This window comes from Cinclus cinclus, chromosome 15, assembly GCF_963662255.1.
Source record: "Cinclus cinclus chromosome 15, bCinCin1.1, whole genome shotgun sequence".
In the NCBI taxonomy this organism is placed as follows: Eukaryota; Metazoa; Chordata; class Aves; order Passeriformes; family Cinclidae; genus Cinclus; species Cinclus cinclus.
In genome coordinates, this window is record NC_085060.1 from 15,473,534 (window position 1) to 15,495,801 (window position 22,268).

Consider the following 22,268-nt stretch of genomic DNA (forward strand, 5'->3'; position numbering starts at 1 on the left):
ATGGAAAGACTTAAAGCTGGAATTATCCAGGTACATTTGACAGTTTTATTTTTATTATATTTTGGTTGGTCTTACTCCAGTTCTACCATTAAGATGCATAGCTGTAACAGTTTTCTGCTAGAGAGCATATAATGCATTTCTTCAGCAAATAATTGCTGTTCAGGCTTCTCATCAAAAATATTGCCATGTCTGTTTGTCTCTGGTGTGCTTTTTATGCCTGGGGAAAATCAATCCTTCAGGTTATCAGTGTTGCAGGTCAGGAACTTGGCAGTGGTGTCACAGGGAATCTTTTAATACTGATCACTGGCCTTTACTTCTGGTGGTATTTAGCTCTGTGTCTGTGCAGAATTCATCTCCAGAAATGTCACCTAGCTTCATGGCTTTTGTAGCTTTTTGAGCAATTTCCTGAATTCCTCAAAAAGAAGACTTTTATTTATTCGTAAGTCAGTTACCTGATGATGTTGTGGAGTCATTCTACTGGCTGAACATGTAATTCCAGGGTGTTTCACAGCTCCAGCTTGTTGCAGGTGTTTTTCTCTGTGCTTATTTTCTAGTGTCTGATATAACAATATAATCCTGATATTTCTTAATTCTCAGTAACTTCTGTAGAAGTTTTCATAGGTAAAATACTTTATGGTTTCTTCAGCTAAACAATATGTGCTTTTCCTTGTTCAATACATAATGCCTCGCAATTAACTTGTAATAAAATAATTTCAATAAATTAATACTAGAAGCAACTTAGCTAATTGAGGTCTTTTTAGTGCACCTCATGATTAGATAAGGAACAGGATAAACAGCTCCATGCAGTGAAGCCTCTTTAGTCTAGTCAAGGTGATGTTGTTTTTTCTTCACTGTGGTTCTTTGTGATTTCAGTAGAAAGGAGTGAAACCCTCTTGGGATAACGGTGCCAGTGTAAATGTTAGCCAGTACAGCTGTTTCCTTGGATCTTTAAACATTTATGTGTTTGTCTGCAGGCACCCAAAGTAAAGCAATTACTGTCAGTCTGGAGCTGGACCACTTTGATCATTCCCTGCATAGCTTTCACTTGTACACTGAGCACAGAATCAGTTTATTTAAATATAAATATATTATATATATATATTTAAGCGAACAATACAACTTTTTCATGTTCTGTCACCTTCAAATTCAGTTTTCCATCTAGTTCTACTGAAAATTGGTGTCTTGTTCTGGTAGCGTGCTGTATGGAAATAAACAATCTGATTTATGATGGGTTTAAAATAGTTTTTCTTTAATAATTCTTCAGAAACTGAGTTCCTGCATGCCGAGTAAATTACAACCGAATTTACCCTAACAGGTGATGGAAGCATCAGTGTGGCTTTGAACGCAAAGTTCTTCCTGGGATTTTCAAACAAAACTGTTGCCAGGGATCTTTAACCTTTTCTTTACCATTATCATTTGAGAAAATCTTTGTATAAGCCAGAAGACATTTTTGAAAGGCACAATACTTTAAAAAGTGACTTGTTGAGTCCCATATTTGATCAATTCCAAGGGAAATTTTAATTTCATCATTAAGACTCCTTTTTTTCATCTCTCTGTCCCCAGGTGGCAAAGCTGGCAGCTTTTTCTTCTGGGCTGCCATTTGTGTGTATTACTGTATATGCAGCAACAGAAAAGGAATCAAAAAGTCAGCTGGTGAAGCCAGATAAGGTATGGATTTCCTCTTTTTCAGTCTTTAACATAATAGTAGGAAAATCTGCAGAGTAGCAGCTCTCTCCTTTGAATTATATTACCCAGTAAAATACACAGCAGAGTAATACTTGATAATAAATAACTGGCCACTATAGCTCAAACAGAACACCAAGTGTTCCAATACTAAATAAAGTTTTATCTCATTTTTATTATTACAGTATTCAAAAATGAAGTCAGAAAAGGTGAAAATAGAATGCTTTCTGATGAGTCCTTTTCTAATGTGGAATTTCTAGTAATACACACATTGATCTTCCAATGATTCTTGCTCATGCCTCTGGTTCACACTGAGTAATTCTACTCCTTAGAACCTATACAGTTGTTTATTTTCATTTCTAAAGAGTGAAGTCCCACTTGAGTAGAGTCCCTTTGGAGCTCTAAAAGTTCATCATTCCACGTAGATACTTTGTTTGCTGTAATGGGAACACTGAGGGTTTGCAGGCTTGAAAAGCCCCCATCAAATGCAGCAGCTGATGAGAGCAGAGAACTCTCCCCCTGCTGTTCAGCTGTGCCTTTGTTTGCAGCTCCCCATTTACGGTGCACCCCCTCTGAGGTCCAAGTACCTGGAGGAGCAGCCTGGGCTCCTGCAGCAGCAGCTCTTGGCACTGCGGAGGACGACCAGCCACTACTTTGGGTGGTGCCAGGTAAGGGATGTCTGCACCCAACCTTTCCTGCAGCTCCCCTCAGCACTACACTAAACCACTGGGAAACAGGTTACTTCCCCCTGGAGGGTTTTTCTGGCAGTTCCTTGTCTTAGCATAAGATAATTATGGGTGGAGAAATGAGCCCTCCTTGTGCAGTAGGAGTAGTGTTGGTAAATTCTTGCTGGCAGAACTTGAGGGTGTTTTGGAGCCTGAAATTCCAGGTGCAGTCCACGGAGAAGGAGCTGCTTCCAAAGAGCAGTACTTGACAGCAAAACAAACAGAATGCATCCCATGTATCTGTTGCTGTTCTCAGGAGTTGTCAGAAACACCTCCCAGCTCTGTTACTGCGTGTGCCAGGTGGAGAGGGAACTGTGGTGCCTTGCCTGTCACTGCTTTTGTACTGGGGAACAGCAGCTTCACCCTGGCCTTGGCAGGAGATTTTGTGCTCGGTTTTGCTTTTGCAAAAAATGTAGAACCCAATGGTTAAAAAAAAAAAATTAAAAATGTATTTTCTATCAATTGGGATTCAGCTAGTCTGTGAAAATGTTGTCAGTGTCTGCATGACTGAAATACTCTTGTTAAAAATCTGCACTAAAATTTTCGTGCCCTTAATTGTTGTGAGTTCCCGACACTGAGTAGCAGTGACCTCTGGTGGTACAAATTCGGTGTTGCTCTTTCAATTTTCCTGGGACAGTCTCTAGGGAAGATTGTATTTTATAATTGAATTTTCATACACACTTGGCATCCAGGTGTTCTTATACTCTGCAGTTCCTGAGATGTCAGTTTTGAAAGTGAACTTATATTAGAGAGATTTTCTTTTAAAAAGTTGTGATTATAAGTTTTAAAAAATAAATGTTTGTCACAAAGAGGGTATATCTCTGCACAGCCTTTCTAGAAGGTCACTGGTTTGGGTTTTTTAAATTACACAGTATTTCTTTGTCTCATTGTGCTGAGATATATGTTGAACTACTCTTGCAGAGATTTTACTTTCTGGTTTTTATTTTTCTTTCCTTGTAGAGTGTCTATGTCTTTGTTAAAAATGGAATAATGGATTCAGTTCAGTTTGGAAAAGGTAGGCAAGTCATGTATCTGTCTCATTTCGTTTCTATAAACTCTCAGTAAAATTAACATTTTCACCTTTATTTCTTGAGTGGGAAATAAATTGAAATGACTGATACTAAATTGCCCTGCTTCTTGTCTTTTTTTTTCCAATTCTTAGATGCTTATGATTACCTGAACAACCCTCCCCCAGATTTTCTTCCCAAAGCTGCTGTCATTACACTGTCAGGCCTGGCTGGCGTAGTGCTGGCAAGAAAAGGTAGGGTTTGCTTGTTTTCATTGTTGGTCTGTGGGGTATGGAGCATGTAACAGTTCTAGTGGTCTGAATACTCTTCTGAAACATTGGCCAAAGTCTGTGTGACTGAAAAAATCCTTCCTGGTAAAGGAAGGGGCATTATTGATTGCTGTTAGGAGCTGGCTGAGAGCTGACAGAGCAGGACTAGACAGACTCATGATAGAATTCTTCTCACTCTTCATAATACTGGAAAACCTATTTGAGATTATTTCTCTTTCAGAATATCAGTGTCTCCTGTATTTAACTGCTACAACTACTTAGTTTGCATTTATTTTTTATTTTAATTGTGCAAAAATTTGGCTTTGTACAGGTTCTAGATTTAAGAAAATTGCTTATCCATTGGGACTTACTACTGCAGGATATTCTGTTTGTTACCCAGCTCAGTCAGTGGTCATTGCTAAGGTAAGTCTCTGTTTTTTTCTGTGGTCATTTCCAACATAGTGGGACAATATTGGATCCTTTAACCTGGTGCTCCAACTGTTGTGCCAGTATTGCCAGCACACTGTTTGCTAAACAGGGTTTGAATTCATTTGAAGTAAGTGGATTTAGCATGGAAATGTTTCATGTGGATTCCTAATACGAATTTAAACAATATTTACAGTTTGCTTGATGTAGGGGAAATATGCACTAGATCTTGAAAAGTAGATGCTTTAGTGTGGGGTCAAGCATGTTCTCATGCAAACATGATAAATTTCATTTGAATAGTCTTTATATTTTAAAAGCTGTTGTTAAATCATGTTTTTCTAAAACAATAGGTAACAGGGAAAAAGCTACTTTGTGCGAGTCATCAGACCTACGAGGCTGTGAGGTCACTGTGGGCAGACAAGGAAACTGCCACCAAGGTAGGACTTGGGAAGTTATGATAACTCACACATTGAGAGGGAGCTTAGAAAGCTGTGGGCTCTTCTGCTGATGCTGTTCAAGGTTTACTGATGGTGTTAAGCAAGGCACAAACCCCAGTCTGCTGTTTTTGCCACTTCAGTGTTTAATCGCTTTTACACCTTTCACACCAGTAGATATTGAGATCCCCTTTGTAGTCCCACAATGCATGGAGGATGCACAAGAGAAGAATGAGTTTCTCTTGGAGCTCCTTTTCTGTCTTGGCATAAAGGATCTATTTTGATTCAAGCTTTGGTCTTAAGCAGCTCCTGAATAAAGACTTAACGACTGTCAGGACTGCAGTAGGTGTGAGTGGCTTACTCTTCTGCAGCCCTTGCAGGAGGTCTGGTGTATTTACCCTGTGACATGAATTGTCCATGTCTGATTTATTTCTTCTCCTTGTCCTGTCCTCATTGCAGCCACAGTGCATAAATGGTCAGTAACCTCTTTATATTGACCTACTACATAGGAAAAATTATCAGGGTTTTTGACATTCTCTTCCCCACTATAACCTTCTTTTTCAGAGCAGGCTTTCCATCTCTCACATAATTCTTGGTCTCCTTGGAATTTCCTCTAGTTTCTCTGCTTTTTCTGTTTTTAGGGGATTTTGTGTGTGGTATATGTTGTTTGTGGTTTTTAAGTGAAGTGATCAAAATAAGACATAGAAAACAGCTGAGGCCTTGCCAGTAGGGAGTAGAGGGCAATATGAACCTTCTGTAAATTACATATGGAATTTGGGTTAGTAATCCCAGAATTAAATGTGGGTTTTATCCAACCTGAAAGGGTTTTTTCTCAAGTGGGAATTTATAAAAACTTGACAAAAGTAGCCCTTCTCAAGTCAAATTGCAGCTTTGCACAGTAATTTTTCATTGCTCTTTTCAAAGAAAATTTCAGTTTCTCAGTTACATTAACATGTAGAACTATTTCGCTTTAAATTTACAGTGCTCATTGACATGCAGTCCTCACCTTTTATTTCCTCTGAGAAGCACAAATGAAATTCTGAGTTTTGAAAATGAGATTCAGATAACTGTCATTAAACTGATAGCAAAACTAGAATTGATGTGGTACAGACACTTTTATTAACTTGTTTTTTTTCCCCTGGGTGAAGCCTCTTCCCAAGACATATCATTTCTCATTACTAGGGTGTAACCATGATTTATCTTTCTATCTTTTGCTAACTAGGGGTAGTAAGTGTTCTGTAAACACTCAGGGCTATTTCAGTCTTGTGGAAGGCTAAAGGCTCCTCACCTGGAAATAAACTTGTGAAGTTCTTGGAGGGTCTCAGGTAAAACCACAGCTTTAGTCCTAAGTATATACTCATGACAAATTCCCTTCTACATTAATTTATTCTATCTGATCTGTGGAGTTTCATGCATTTTACTTTTTCCAGCTGTGTCCCTTGTGTGCAGCTGACTAGTTGAATATCATTGTATGATGTCATAGCTGAAAATTATTTCATAAAATATAAGCTCCCAGACTTGAAAGTTTTATTTTGCAATAATGTATTAAGCATATACCCATGTGCTTTCTTTTATTAATGTTTGGTTCACAGCTGCAGCAAGAGTCAAAACCAATTATGCAAGAAGATAAGAAAAAGAAGGGAATTTCTAGTACCAAACCTGAGTCTGCTGTTGAGTCAAGATCATTTAACAGAACAGAGTCTTCTCCAGCAGAGTCTTGGAGTAATGAAGATCCAGTGCCTTCATCAGGTGAATTAAACGTTTCAAGTGTAATCTCAGGGCAGCTTGCAAATCCAATTAGTTGACTTAATTTTGCACTTACTCTTGCTCTAAACTGGAGCAGGCTGTCAGTACCTATTATTCTTGAGAGCATATTTTACATGCTGTCATTTAATACATATTTCAGAGCCTCAGGGAGGTGATAATTTGCTCACTGTGGACCTTGTCATAATATCAGAATTATATATTTGCTGGTTCTCTCTCCATAATGTCAGAGAACCAATATTAATGTAAACCAAGTTCTTTCATAGGCCAAAATAAGGAATAATCCAAATGCAATACAGACAAAAAGGTTTTAATTTGGATTATAATTAGAAAATTGAAGTCTCAGATGGATATCATTACTTTTAGGCTCTGCTAATAATACAGAGATGATCCATAGTGGAATGAAAGGGGAGTGGGTAATTGAGAAGTGAAGCATTGGATTTTATTTTGCTGGGTTTTCTGCAGTGGTTCCTTGTGCATCATAAGTGGTTGAGATAATCAACTACATCACAACCTAATTAATAGACAAAAATTTATGAGTCCGCTTTTTAATAGGAAACAGTGGAATTGCCTATTAAAGGAGAAGCAAATTTGTTTTAAAATATTGTTACCTTTTGTAAGGGCAACTTCTGAATTTTGTTACAATGAAATCACTTGGAGGGAAGGAATTGTTACCAGAGTTGTTTTTTTCTTTTTTTTTCTGGAAAGCAAGCAGAGCATACTTGGATGGGGGTTTTAATTTTTTTCCTTTATTTTCACTATAGTATGCATTCACATCTTTGCTTTGCACCTGAATTTTTTTCTGATTTAGTTTATGGAATGCTCTGATATGTTTTCACACTCGCTCGAGGCCAAACTGTGTTTATTGGGTTTGGGTTTATAGATGTGTCATTGCTTTCACAGGTGGAATTAGTTCATGTCCCTAATACAGCCAAAAATACCCATGCCCTAAATGAATCTGTGCTCCCAGAGATGTTTATTTTCCCAGTATAAATGGGGCAAATCTTTCAGGAGAATGTAATGCCCTTTGTAGCTGGAAGAGAAGCAGATCAGGAGCAGGAGACACAGCCCCAGAAAAGCTGTTTCTGTATTCCCCTAGATCCTCTGGAATTGCAGTATCATTAAATATGTCAGCCTGTGAACTGTCCTTCAGTGAGTGGGAGGGTTCAGGGTTTTTCTGAAATCAGTTCAGAACTCAGTTCAGGGTTTTGGAAGTCATGAAGTGAAACTAGACGAGAGTGTTTGTCTTCATTTGGAGTTCTTGCCATCTGGCAGCAGCTTCAGGGGAGATCTGGCAGGGTTGGTTTTGGGAGCCAGCTCCACTCCTGGGAGCACTGGGGCCAGAAACACTGGAGTTTTTTTTTTCCCATGCCTCAAACTTTCCCTCCCCTTCCACATGTTGGGCAAAGCATCACAATTTCTTCTCTCCCTCTGCTGGGTTAGGAAGTGGTGTTGGAGAGTGAGAGGAGATCCTGCTCTGCATCCACTGCTGTGCTCAGCATTCCAACATGCCCTCATCCTCCCTTGTCACTTCTTAACACACTTCGAACTAGAACAGGTTTTGATCTTTTCGAAGTGTTTGGTAATACAGTAATTCTCAAAATGTATCACTAAGCTTTTTTCCTTTCAGCTCAAGTATATGCATACTTTTTAAACTATATTTCTCTACTGTCTTTAACAGGAACAGTGAAGACATCAAAATTCAAAGCTGATCCAAAACTTACAGACCATGGTCAGTCCAGCCCAGAAGATGTGGACATGTACAGCACCAGGAGCTAAGCCAAGTCTCCTTTACAAACTGCAAAATGTTACAGATAAGGGGGAGGGAAGAAGGGAAGGAATAATCTTTGCAATACATACTCTGTAAGGTATAATTTCATCAGGTATTTTCTTATCTCCAATTTGTATTATTGACTTACATGATTCATTTAAGTGCTTATTTTGTTCCTGACTCCATATAAGCAGTGGGAATTCACTCAGTGTCATTAGTGAGACACTGGGAAAACAAGATTTGTCAGTGTCTTCTCCCAGTGGGGCTTCTCTGTGCCAAACTTGCTAATAAATGTCACTTCACAAAGGATATTTGAAAATGCAAACATATCTCTGCTTTGGCTCAGATTTTCGTTGATGCAAATGAAGAATGTGAGGGATGGCGTTTGCAGAGGCTTCTTTGTCTTTTATCTTTCAGCTCTGGAATGAAGTGCAAGTTCCTGCTGGTCTGAGTATCCTTAAAATCTGTGTGGTTGTATCATGTGAACAGCATTGGCTTCAAAGCTTGTGTAAAAGAGTCACTTTTTTTTCATTACAAAATAATTTGGTACTGTTTGCCTCCTTCACAGAGGTGAATGGAAGCAAGTCCTTGTCTTGCACAGCTCTGCTGTGTTCAAATGTCTCTGAAGTTGGGCAAAAAGACACAACTGATCTCTAAACATCATTTCTAGACTATGCAACAGCTGTCACCTACTTGTAATACTTGGAAGAACTGTGTTTAAATTGCTTAATCCACTAAACTGATACTGAATTTATATAAAATCCATTAGAAGGGTTTAGGAAGTTGGAAATCTGTACTTTGAAGGTTTAAACTGCTGACAGACGGTAAAAATGCAGAAGTAGTAGGCAGCCAACTTTTTCATCCCACAGGTTTGTACTCAATATCTCATTGATTTTGGTAGGGTTTCTGGGAAATTCTGTGTTTTTCCATAAGAATGATATTAGAAATTAAGTTTCCTAGGATGAAACTTCCAAACACTGCTTTTACCATGGTGTATATCCCTGTACTTCTGTTCATCCTCCATTTCTCTTTGTTCTGTTACCTTTCAATGAATGAAAATATGGGCTTTGCTGTAACATTCAGGGGGAAGCAAGAGAAACCATATGGACAGATAGTGCGGATGGAAGGCTAAAGCCTGAAATGCTGCTCATCCCATCTCAGCACTGGGATGTGATGGGATATTTGCTGCTGCTCTCCAGAAGAAATTTCACAACCTGATTCCTTCTCCAAGGCTGCTAAAGCAAAGGCAAATGACCAGTGAAATACAGGCAGAATTCCTGGTGTCCCTGTGAGATCAGCAAAGTTGTGAGGAGATGCTGCAGAGGGCACAAATGATAAGTGAGCAAAAGAAGAAAAGGTTTTAGGATGGGTCAGAAACAAATTGATATTTTAAAATCCAAATTTCAGGTGAAGTGTTGGTCTTTGTTACACAGAGTTCAGTGCAAGGTGAACTCAAAATGTGAAGTTTAAAAGAAGAATTCTATTAAACTTCCCTGGAACAGCTGACAGGATTTAATGTGTTTTGTTTTTTGAATCATCTCTTAAAGGCCCAGGCTACTGTCAGAACTCAGGCAGCAATCAGAGGATATTAAATCAGTCTTCAGAGAGCTCCTGGACATGACACATTTAGTGTTTCATCACAGAGAGAGGAGTAGAAAATTTAAATGGCTGGGCTTCATATACCATTTCCAGGGAAACAGATGAAGACATAAGTGAAAATTGTGAAGAAATTATCATTTTTAAGTGCATGACTGGATGCCAGAAATTGTATTATCTGTCTCCCTTTGATAACATTCTGGATAAAAACATAAAGGAAAAGCTATCTGTTCTACTCCTAAGTTGTTAAATTCTAACTTTGAGTGATGTGCTACCACAGCAAGTCAACAAGAAAGGTAAGATGATGCAGATTTACTTGAATTTTGCAGGAGTTTACTGTGGTGGGATTTCTCAGGACATAATGAAAAACTCTGCCCAGGAATTGGTCTCGTGGAGCAGGGAGAGGAGCAGCCCTGGATTGCTGGTATGGAAGCAGCGCATCTGCCCCTCCCAGGAGAGCAGGCCTTGGGACACTGCCTCTTCCCTGGTGCCAAAACTGCCCTGGGACTTCCCAGGTTGTGAGGGCATCTCCACTCACATTTGGTGATACAGGTGGGGGTGTGTGGTCTGCAAATACCCATTTTGGCTGGGCAGGCAGCAGTCAGGTGTTCCATGCAAGCCCCTGATCCTGTTCATGCTGTGCATGGCCCTGGCACTCAAAGCTGTCCTGGGGCTGGACTTCAGTCTCAAATTACTCCTAAGGGCAATGTGGGGATAGAACTAAACCTCAGAGTTAAACATGTGCTGGGACATAAATGAGTGTTCTTGTCCACTGTAATGAACAGGATGAGGGAGGCAGTTCTGTACCTCACAAAATGGGGTCCCTGTGCTGTGTCATTTTTTGGTAGGTGAGAGGAGTGAGCAGCACAGGATTATTCCAGCTCAGGGTTTGCCGGATGGATGCCCCATCCCTGGCAGTGTCCAGGGCCAGGTTGGACGGGGCTTGGAGCAACCTGGGATAGTGCAAGGTGTCCCTGCCTGTGGCAGGGGTGGAAGAAAATGGGCTGTAAGGTCCCTTCCAGCACACACCAGTCAATGGTGATGCTGCTGCTGATGTTGCTGTCACTTTTTAATTTAGTTTTTTCATCAGCTGAGGTTTCTCCTCAAGACAGAGTAGTTTTCTGTTGGTTTCATTTGTATCACCAGGTTTTGTTTACTGTCCCCACACAGCAGGGTTAAAATTAGAAGGGTTTGGTTGTGACAGCTGAAGACAACTCTTCCCTAACTGCAGCCAAAGAAAGTGGGAGAAAAGGATGGAAAGTTTTGTATTTTGGCTGGGTGTGTTCTCTGCTTTCAGTTCAGACACCTGAACCTCCAGGGATTGTATAATACTTTACAGCTGACTGCAAGGAGCCGTAGCCACATGTCTGTATTAGTAATTTCTAATAAAGGTGCTATGCAATGGCTTTAAAAAAGCAAATTCAGATCTGAATGATGCAATGCTTGTGAGTCCTGGGTAACCATGTGCCTGACTTGGGCTCTTGGAGATCTCAGACCCAAGAGACAGATCTGTTACAGTGAAAAATTAATGGAAAATATGGGAAAAGTTTAATTGTGAGACATGGTTTTATGAATTTATAGGGAAACACTTTGAATTGTCTCTCAAATGTGCCCTTCAGAGTCACTTCAGTTTATTTCACAATGCAATAATACAGTGACATCATAAAAGTAAGAATGTACATTGGAATTTTTATGTAAGTTATATATTTGTGAAAAATTCAGTGTCTTAAAAAATGGGGTCACTTGGTATTTTATAATACAGAAATAGCTTTATTTAATTTAATGCATGTTTTTTTTAATTTATGGTTGGTTGTATTCAATATAGAGAGATTTGGAACTTGTTGATATTAATTTTTTATTTACATAAAACTGATTGTGATACTTTATTTTGTCATATCACTGTAAAGCACCTGGAAATAAAGGGTGATAAGATCATTTTTAAAAAGTAAGTTTAATTTTTGTCTGTTGTTTTCATCTCTAGGAAAATTGTCAATTCCTTCCCTTTCAAGTGCTTTTTAAGAGTTCATTTCTAATGACTAAGCCACACTTTGTTTATTAATGTCGGGGGAAAAACTTCACCCCGAAGTACTGAAACATTCCTGGAAGAAATCACTGGAGTAACAGGACAGATCAATACTCAGTGGCCTAAATTTTGAGAAGTGCTTCCATTTTCTTCTCTTAGTATTTTTTTCTAAAGAATGGTGTAGTTCAGGACTTGGAAAAACTAAAGCTTTTATCCCTGCTGGAGGAGTGACACCATTCAAGAAGGAAACAGGTGGTAAATGTGTTTGTCTCAGTGAAACTGTGCCAGTCTTCCAGATAATTTCCCAAGCAAGGGTCATAGATTATATAATCTTTGGTGGAACCTAAAGAGTGAATTACTTGAAAGGAGGAAAATTGTGTGAATGACTAATGGGGCTGTTTTAATGGCAGATTGTCACTGTGATTCTTGAACAGCTGGGGAAGTACTGGGAAGGTATTGGAATGCAGCAGTGTTGTTATCTTGAAGTTGAAAGTTTGGAGTATTTCAGTGAAATGCCAGAAATATATTTTAAATCCAAAAGGAAAATAGGGTATTACAAAGCCAATACTTTTTTAAAAGGACAATCAGTAGGCACTGGATTGTGTGTGGTTTTTATTTTATGCAGGATTCCCAGAAGCCAAGCTCATCTGTGTGCTGAGGGCAAGCTGCAGCCAAGGAAGGCTGTGACTGAAGCCATTCTGGAAGTCAGTGTATCTTTCTTCCTGCCCCGATGTGTTTGTGTTGTGGATCAGAGCCAGAGAACAAACCCCAGTGAAACCCTGGGTTCACTGTGTGCAAACACCCTTGTTCAAGGTGCAGTTAGTCCTTTGTCCATTTGTGTACAGACATAGGAGATGGATTTTGCTGCAAGAACTGAAAGAAATTCCATTGCTGTGACCAGGGAATAGGTGTAAACTGAGCCAGTCATGGTTTCAAGGCTCAGTTACCTTTTCTGGGCTCTATTTGTAGCAGTCCTCACACCAGTGTTTGGGGAATCCATAGCTTGTGCTCAGTTTGTGTCACTCTCAGGACCCCTGCAATGCTGCGGGAGGAGAGACTGGTCTCCACAGCCATCTTGAACCAGAGCTGAAATGAGTCAAGATTAAAGATCATGAGCAGTTCCACCATTACTTCTGGTCAGTAACTTTGATTTACTTAGATGTTTCTCTTGGAAGAAATTAAATGAGCCTGGATGTCGTTATAGAATGCATAACTTGGCACTTGATTCTGCCAATTTCCAGAAACTCAGACAATAGAGGAGGAGATGGGTGTGCTGTGGAATACAGAGCTCTCAGCTGTTCAGCTCTGCTGGCACTGGCTTTATCTGCTCTTACCCAAGTGGGCACTGGAAACAGAAACCGACTCACAGAGTGACTCTGCAGCCCTTCCTGAGGCCAGGTCCAAACTCATTGCATCCAATAAATGCCAGTGATGTAACAAAGTCAAGAGTTTGGGGTTTATAATCTGCCTCATTCAAACATCTCACCCAAGGAAAAACTGCCCACTGCAGTTCTGACAGTTCATCCTGCAGTTCTGACAGTTCTCACATTCTCTCTTGAATGAGATCTGACAGCCCCAGGTAAAGGTGTTTGTTCAGCAGCCAAGGTGAGGCTCCCACTGAGCAGCTGGGAGCTGGAGCCAGAGAATTCCCTGTCAGCCAGAAGAATGGAGCATCTGCAGGAGCTGCTTCTTCACACTTCTGCCTTACATCTGAAGAAGGATCGTGCAATTCCTTTCACTGAGGTAAATATTAATTTCTTTGTTGTGGTCTGTTGTAAAGCAATCCTCTGGCAGGACTGAGAATCTCTTATCTACTGCTGTAATATTAAGTGCTGCTGGACTTCAGCCAAAGCAGTATTCTTTCACGAATTTGCCAGGCATTGATTTTTAGAGATCATTATTTATCCTTTGAAAAGCAAAGGTTAAAGTTTACCTTTTGCTGTTAATGTAACTGTGCTTGGCATGTTTACATAAGCAGCCTGCTCCTTTCAAATTAGGAAGTCCATGTTGGGATTTTATCAGTTGTGGATTAGTTTTGAAAGCACTGTGCTAAGAACAATGTTTGTGCTAACTTCAGCTTCAATGCAGTCAAACTCCACAAACTTTGGGTGTAACCTAGGTAGTGTTTGGGGTGACCACAGAGTCAGGATCTTCTTGTGCAGTGAACATTGAGAATTTTTAAGGACTCTTTAAATAATAAAGAAGCAAGATGGCAGGGCGTGTGCTAATGTGTGAGTTTCTGTCATCACTCACCCTTCCCAGATGGGTATTTTCTATTCTTTTCTCAGAAAAATGAAAAATTAATCAACAAAACTTAATGGTAGATGCATCCAGTTCCCTCCTTCCCATCTTATCCCTCTTAGATGGCTTCAGGACCGTGGCTTTGTCTTTAAAAACAATGTCTGTTCCACAAAATTGTCTACAAATACAGTCCAAGTTTGTTATCTGTAAAAGGTAACATAAGCCTAAAAGGAGAAGAAATGTTCCTGGCAGATACCTTAACGTGTGAAATTTAGGTTGTTAAATTAATACCTCACATCTGATTTCAGAAATTCAGAAATAGCAAGATTAATGAGATATTTTTATGGAACTATGTGGTTTCATAAAGGAAAATATGCTGGGTAAGTTATCAGGAAGTTGTATCGGTTTTAGGTTAATTAGTAATTGTTTTTAGAGAAGGATGCTGTAAAACAGGCTCAAAATCCACAATCCACAGCAGCAGAAAGGGAAGTTCATTATGCTGCTGGCAAAGTCTGGGAGAAAAGATCTTTTTCCCCAGCTGGCTCCAGGATGTCCTTCCTGAAAGTCCTGCTGTGTGTCCTGGTCCTGGCCAGCCCCTTGCTGAGTGAAGCTTCACAACGTAAGATCTGCTGGAATTGTTTGTGGCTTGCAGAGCCACCCCACTGGGCAGTGCTGCTGGGTCCCTCGGGGGGGGATTGCTGCTCGGGAATTCTCCTGAGGCTTTAGGCTGGGGTTATTTTAAATAGCAGCAAAACAATGCAAATGTGAAAACCTGGGTGAGACAGCTGCTGTCCTGTGTTTGGTGTCACAGGGAAGAGGCTACAGCCCTATCAATTACACCTGATACTTTGTGTCCTGCTGGGTTGGGATCCTTTTGAGGCAGTCTAAGAATTTCAGAAGGGTATTTTTAAATGAACTAAACAAAAACACTTAGTATATGGGTTAAAAAAATCGTACACTTTTTATAGCAAGTGTTCTTAGACTTTTTTTTTAATATTAATGGGGAAAATCATCAATAATTAAGAGCATGACAACCAGAATGCACTGAAAAGTTACTTTGAGTGAGAAGCTAAGTATGAAAAGTTATTTTGAGTGAGAAGCTAAGTAAAGGAATTGTCTCTTTTTCTGTTAGAGTAGACCAATATTGGCCTGCAGTTATTTTATGGGAATTTCCCACATATTTTATTGGTATATTTTATTGGTATATTTTATTGATATATTTTATTGATTATTTATTTTATCATCACTGTTCTGTACCTGGTAGCTATCAGTTACTTTTAATTGGGTATCCCTAAGCTGATAGTGGTGTAAAGCAGCTTCAGTTATTGTTTTTCTAATAAGAGTTTTGGTTTCTGATCTGAGGATTTTTTTTATGCTACTCTAAATTTTCAGTTGCAAAAACAGAAGTTACCACTTGAAGGCTAACTTGGCATTTATGTAGACCACAGTATTTTGAAGGGCTCAGCAGTGAGTTCCTTTACCACATGGAATATTACAGCATTAATAGCAAAGGGCACACACTCCCTCTCTCTCAGCAGAATCACAACTGGTGATTTTCTGCTGCCTTAGTATTTTCTGTATCGTTGCTAAAAGAATTGTAATTGTGCTGCTGATCAGAGGGATAGCTAAAACCATTGGTTATCTCCTAGATGAACCATGTCAAATGCAGCTTGGGATTTTGCTTTGTTCTGTACTTTATAGCCATAACACATGACCTGTAGTTAGGTTTTCTTGGAAAACGTTTCAGTGCTGATACCCTTTTGAGAGGAGAGCGTGCAGTGTGTGTAAATGGATTGGTACAAGCCTTGGTCACTGTAAGCATTTAGACTTATCTCTGATAAGCAGCAAATGTAGGATTAGATGGACCTGGACAGTGGACAGGAAGGAGGCTCCCATCTTTTTTGTTTTGCAATGCAGACTGCTCCCAGCACAGTTCCTCTGGCTAATAATCCATCAGTTGGGAGTTTGTTCTGGTGGAAAGTCGCTCTGCCAATGACAGTAAAGCTGCTCCAGCAGTAGCCTGCTGGGCTCAGAAGGCTCTGCTCAGAGATCTCAGCCAGTTCTGACTCTGGCTTCATTCCAAACACGGATCCTCTCACTGGAACAGTTGTGCACAGTTATACTTGGCTCTTCAGGCAGTTTGGGAGCTTTTTTGGGTGTTCAGGTTGGTGCCTGGTGTTGAGTCTGGCACCAACGTGAGCAGGAGAGGAACAGGTAGCAGAAGATGTAGGGTGGGGGTGCCAAACGTGCTGGTATTTGATGGCTGATCCAGGCTGCTGAGGGAGTTATTTTTAGCCAGCCAAATACCTGTGAAATACTGTGAACACTCACATTCTGGAACATAATTTACAGCCCAGTGTTTACACAGCAAAAGAGATAGAGGAGAACGACATTAAAGCAAACCAGATCCTTTCGTAGGCTAAACCAAGGAATAGTCCCAGTGCAAAACACACAGAAAGGTTCTAATTTGGACTATAATTGGAAGGTCAGAATCTCTAATGAATCTCATGACTTTTCATCTTTGCCAACAATCCAGAGATGATATACAGTGGAATTCAGACACAACCACACTTAAAATGATGAGATAAAAATCATAACAACACAAGCCATATACACATTCAGGGTAAAGTAATTTAAGCAGGTAAATTTTCATTTCTGAAATAGCTTCAAAATTTTCAAGGGACAAGTCACTGGAAAGTAAGATTTAGTGTCATCTGCAGAGTATATATGAAGCTAAAATTTCTGGTGTAATTAGTAACAGCCCACTGACAGTAAGTTACTGTATAACTGCAATAAATACTTGTATTGTTTTAATTCACAGCCAACTGCACTGGAGTTTTGGACTTTGAGAACTGTCAGGGTAATACAGCTGAATTCTGTCCTCCAGATATTGTTTGTCAGTGTAAAAATGAAAAACCTTATTGCAGGTAATGTGTGGGCTTGGTTGTAAATGTCAAATATATTCTAAATGATGAGCTAAATTTAGATGCTGCAAAGTGATCCATGAAAATAAATGTTGATCCTCATTCACAATCTGCGTAAGTTTATAACTGGTACCAAGCATCAAATCTGGGATCTGGGCATAGTGTTCTCTTTTTAAAAAGATGTGTGGGCTTTGTAATTCCTAATGTAGGGTAATCTTAATTTTTACATGCTCCCTGTTCTCTCAGCTATTTTACTTTAGAACTGAATTAGCTGTGTAATTGCAAGTTCATTTTTTTTTTTCAGGTTGATCAAATTTTCTTTTGAGTTAAAAAAAATAGGTATCTGAATGTTTTATTCTCCATTATGTAGTTGGGTTTTTTTTTTTCCTTTTAAAAAATCAGTGTCATGACATCCAGAAATGTGAGGTTTCACTTCCACTCAGCAGCTTTGCCATGCTGACAGCAGACAAAGAGATCTTTGACCTGAGCCAGGTCATGACTTGGGTACTGCACCGTGTTCCATCAAAGCTTCTTATCTTGGATTCCTGAAATGCTAACTTGGACTTGGTTACTCAGAGCCTGGCAAAGCACTTTTGCATTACATCTGGAGACAGATGGGTGTAACTAAGATAAAAAACACCTTCAAACCAACAGGGAAAATAGTGAAACTCTTGGCCCCTTCAGTGTTCAATACTAAATAATTATATACCAAAATATTATACTTGTTTGGTATTGCTTACTTTTCAATTAAAAAGCTGTTGCTAAAAGTGAATATTTTTATTTGCAGATGTAATTACTACAGAATAGGCTGGCAGGAGTACTGGTACATGGGCCCCAAATGCAACCATGCTTGGAGCACTCTGAATTTCATTTTAGTTGCTACTCTTCCTGCAGTGGCACTGGTTATCATAGTGGTTTCAATATTTTCCACTGTCTACTGCTTGAAAATGGAAAAAGCTGGGTAAGTGACTCTGGATATACTTATAAGGAGTTTTGTACTCAAAATGGAAGTACAACAAAAGGAGTCTGGTATTCTGGTTAATTTTTAACCTTTGGATGTTTAAAAGCACAAGGTTGCCATACTGCCAAAATATTATTTATACAATTTAAAACTAACTCAATATACCTGACCTGAGCACTCGGCACTTACTCAGCATTTTACCACTGCATTCAGAACTTCACTCTCAGGCATTGCATTTCTTTAGGGCTCACCAGGCAAGCCTTAAAGAGTGGTAAGTACATTTACTACTTAAATTCAACACTACCAAATGTGTATTTCTGATTTATTTGCTCTTAAGGACTGGCTTTTTACCCACAGGTTAAAGTAAAAAGGAGTAAGACACTGATAACCATTGACAAGAGGCTTGGTGTTTAGCATGATTCCTCCCACCCTTGGGTCTCAGATATTGGCAATTTGAGCTGCTTTTTGCTTTCAACACTTTTTCCCAGTGACACCTCTGCCAAGTTCACAGCCAATATGGTTTTTTCTTCTGTCACTTGTACTTCCTCTGACACAGAGAAGCTGTAATAATACCCAGCTCTTGTACAGCCATTGCCATAGGACATCTAAAGCTCTGACATGGCCGTTGAACCAATCTGCAGCACAAGAAACATCTGTCATGACCCTCACCATTGCTAATGCTCTAAATTCCCATTGTTTCCCCCCAGGAAGCAGCCAAAGCCTCCATAATTTGCCATTGTTTTCCCCCAGGAAGCAGCCAAAGCCTCCACCCAGTGGAGCACAGCAGAACCCTGCATTCCGTTCTGACACAGCTGCCAGCCTGGAGCACGGGCACCATCAGCCAGCCGGGGTAAGAGATGGCACAGGGGGCACAGCACAGCCCCCAGGCCTTGGTGATTCAGCACAATGGGATGGGAATAGGGGGGGGAAAAAAAAAGGGAAATTGAGTTTAAAGTCCCCCTAGCATTTGATTTCCAAGAATTCATGTGAGAAGGTGAAACTCGTCATCAAGGACTAAGTGAAACCAATTTGCATAGGAGAAAACAAAGAGCGAGGGATTATTTTTACAGGATGTTCAAACAAATGTTTTCATTTTTGGCCAGTTAGGAGCAGCATTAAAAAGAGATCATGCTCTGCTGTTCCAGTTTTCTCCATTAGGAAAGATGTAGGAGAAATCGTGGCTTGAACTTGAGTAGCTATTAAGAGAAAACATGGACAAATACCATTAAAAACCAATATAAAATACAAAGAATCACTGAAAATGAATATGTTTGTGTGTTCATTTCCTCATTTGGTACTCCAAGGGATTATTTTACATACTAAGGAGCACACAGTGTGTGCGAAGGAGGCACTGAAGGGTGTCTGAGAAAAAGGCAGAAAATAACCTATTATTTTCTGCTAAATCCATCTGTAGAGTATCAACAGCTTGGCAATGCAGCACGTCTGAGCCAGCCTTTACCAGGAGATGGTGCTGTTCAGTTTTTAACAAATTTGGAATTTAGTCCTGCTCATGCTGTTGTTCCCAAGGTGTGAATCAGACCCAATCCTGCAGTTTGGTAGGGAAGAAAACCCTTTGTAAAACGAATGTTTTTGGGTCAGGGCTGCAGGACTTAGGGTTTTCTCACACCCCAGACTGTGAGTTGTAGCCCAGACAAGTGAAAAACTGGTTTAGACCTTTAATATCCTGTACCTGGAGAGCTGCTTATTCTGATTTCTTGTCATTTTGCTCTGTGTAACCACCGGATCCCGTATAGGATGCCTGGGTTGGACAAATTCCTAAAGTTGCACTGAAAATACAAGATTTTAATGATGCTTCAATCCCAAATCAAAAGCAGAATTACAGGTATGCTGCTGTTTCTTGTACTCATTCTCACTTTATACCCTGGTTTGGAGACTTAGAATGACTTTGCAGCTTTGCCAGTGGCACAGCAAGCAACAAAGGTCCAGTAAATGGCAAAGCTTTTGACTGGATTATTCACATACAAATCCTAAAATATTGCTTTATCCAGAGGCTTCTCTGGTTTTCCTCTAATCCCAGAATTAATTTCATTACTGTTTAGAAACACAGTTCCCTTCTTGTGCTCCCTCACTTGAATCCCTCTCAGGACACAGCCAACTGCTGCAGCTCTTACTGCAACTTCTGCAGAGAACTTGTTTGCCAGGGTGCAGCTCAGTGAGAGCACACAGTCTCCTCACACATAGCAGGGTTCTACTGCAGAGACAGGCTGGAGCTTGCTGATGTTTCAGTCCCTCAAGGAGGTCTGGGGTTTTTTTCTATATAAATGAAAATGTTGAAGGTATAGCTATGGTGAATTGAAAACATTTTGAAAACAATTGTAGGGATATAGCAAATTAGGTACTGTGGCACTGTTTGTTGTGAAAAGAAAAGCTTAAAGAGGACATTGCTTCTATAAATTCAGACTTCTCCATTTGCAGGATGAGGGTTTGACAGTGAAAGGAACTTAAAAGACCTTTTAGATGTTATTGCCTCAATGCCATGCATGCAGTAGTGAGCTTTAATATTTTTATATTTCAGTTTAAACTAACCCTTTGTGCAATTTGCAGTTTATGATAAGGTTTTAATAACCTTTTTCTCTTTTGGATAGTCCTGTGTATGTTCAGCCTCTCAGGACAGCAGATCCATCATCAGATTATTTCCCTCAGTCCCGAGCCCAGCAGGATGAGTTTGACTATTCCAGGAAGGATTTGCCTTACCCAGTTTATCCAGAGGCAAGGCAGTACCAGGTATGTATCAGTTACATCCCTCTGCACATTAATTACATAGTCTGCATATTAATTAGATCATCCGTCCTGGTACTGAATACAAATCATCACTAAATGGATAGTATTTGTTACTAAGTAAAGATGTGAGCCAGCAGAAAACTTACAGCCACCTTTCACTGTGCAGGTGTTTTCTTCAGGAATGTTACAGACCCTGCTGAAATGTTTTTAAATATTTCCCAAGCTGTTTCAGTTTGTGTGTACACAGTGGTAATGCTTTCAGTTATCTGCATGAAAATCATCTTCCAAAGATCTTGGTGAGTGCACACTCAGAAGCAGCACATACTAAGAGAAGAATTAGATAAAAGTGTAGTTTGATTAGATACAGATTATTTTAATAGCAAGCATGCTGGAGAGTGCATATCATGCTACTGAATTAATTCTCATCTCTTTACAGAGATACTAAGAACAAGTTCTTCCTGTAACAAATGTCTTGGAATGCTGCATGATCACTGGACAATCCAGATGCTGAGGGAGCAGTGAGACCCTGGTGGAACACAGAGGAAATTGCCATCCTTATTAGAGAGCACTAAGTTATTGCAAAGAGAAGGCAGTGAGGATAATTGTAAAAGAAAACCTGGTATGACAGGACATTAACATCTGATTTATTTACTGTGTAATTGGTGACAGCTTCATGTGAATCCCTGACACTACAGTGCACAAGGGTCTGGCCCTGGCAGTGTGGCACAAACACAGCCCAGGACTTGGCCTCTCTCTGTCCCAAGATTTATCAAATACCTACAGACCCATTCCCTTGTCTCTTTGTCTTTTTTGCTTTGCCATCCTTCTGTGTTGATCCTAACAGCTGGAATGCTTTGCCTTGAAAATTGCCCTGGCTTGCTTTGTAACTTTTTTGTAAATGAGGAAGATAAATGAAGCTATGGAAGATTGACTACCTTGCCACTAAGTAACAAATTAAAGAGACTGAAGACTGGGATTTATTTCCCATTTCCAAAAAGTCTGAGGTACGTTATATTGTGATTTGTGTTAAATGATTTCCTTTAGTATTATGTAATATGTGAAACTGTATGAAAAAAACAGAATCTTAAAGGATTTTAGAAAGGGTTTTTTGATATTTGGTTTCCCTCAATGTAACCAAAATGCAAAGTGGGCAGATTTCACTAGGTTTATTTCTGCTGCAAATTCAGTCAGAAATAAAAGAAGTGAGTCCGGTTCCCTCTCTTATCTTCAGAAACACTCAGGAATAGCCTTAGGACGTCTGTTTAGAGCCCAGAATATCAGTTTAAACCATTCTGACCTCAGAAATTCAGATCCAAAGGTGTCAGAGAATTGTCAGTGAATTTGTTTTTTTCTGTCACTTCCCAGCCTCAAGTGGTGCCACAATCTGACAAACTGTGGTGGTTGTTGACCTCAAGCCAGCTCTGTTGTACCAACCTCAGAGTGACCACAGAATGTGAGTGTTCAATTTGATATTTCCACCACTGCTCCAAAAAGGAGTAGGAGGAACAGATAAGGTAGTGCTGTCAATATCCATGGTGCTGGCTAAACTGAGTCTCTCTCACTATTTCCACCAGTGATCAGTTTTGTCATTACATTTTCCAGGTATTTTCCCTTCATTCCTTAATTGCATTGGGTAGTTTGAAATTATTTTGTCATAAGAATGTCTCTTGCTAGAGCTAGACAAAATTTCTGGAATGTCCTT

The 22,268-nt window shown here is 39.8% G+C and overlaps 1 protein-coding gene across 1 annotated transcript; it reads left to right on the plus strand.

Annotated features, from left to right (window-relative positions):
- Positions 1-8,183, plus strand: APOOL (apolipoprotein O like). Its single transcript, XM_062502971.1, has 9 exons — positions 1-30; positions 1,564-1,668; positions 2,232-2,351; positions 3,369-3,423; positions 3,571-3,669; positions 4,016-4,107; positions 4,461-4,547; positions 6,137-6,293; positions 7,990-8,183. The coding sequence occupies exons 1-9, from the start codon at positions 1-3 to the stop codon at positions 8,085-8,087; spliced, it is 843 nt and encodes a 280-aa protein (XP_062358955.1). The 3' UTR covers positions 8,088-8,183.
- Positions 8,184-22,268: the final 14,085 nt, after the last annotated feature.

Excerpts from the sequence above, each read along its gene's own strand:
- APOOL (XM_062502971.1), top strand. The coding sequence starts at position 1 with ATGGAAAGACTTAAAGCTGGAATTATCCAG. Across the intron at positions 4,108-4,460 it reads AGTCAGTGGTCATTGCTAAG|GTAACAGGGAAAAAGCTACT; the intron begins GTAAGTCTCTGT and ends CTAAAACAATAG. Across the intron at positions 4,548-6,136 it reads ACAAGGAAACTGCCACCAAG|CTGCAGCAAGAGTCAAAACC; the intron begins GTAGGACTTGGG and ends TTTGGTTCACAG.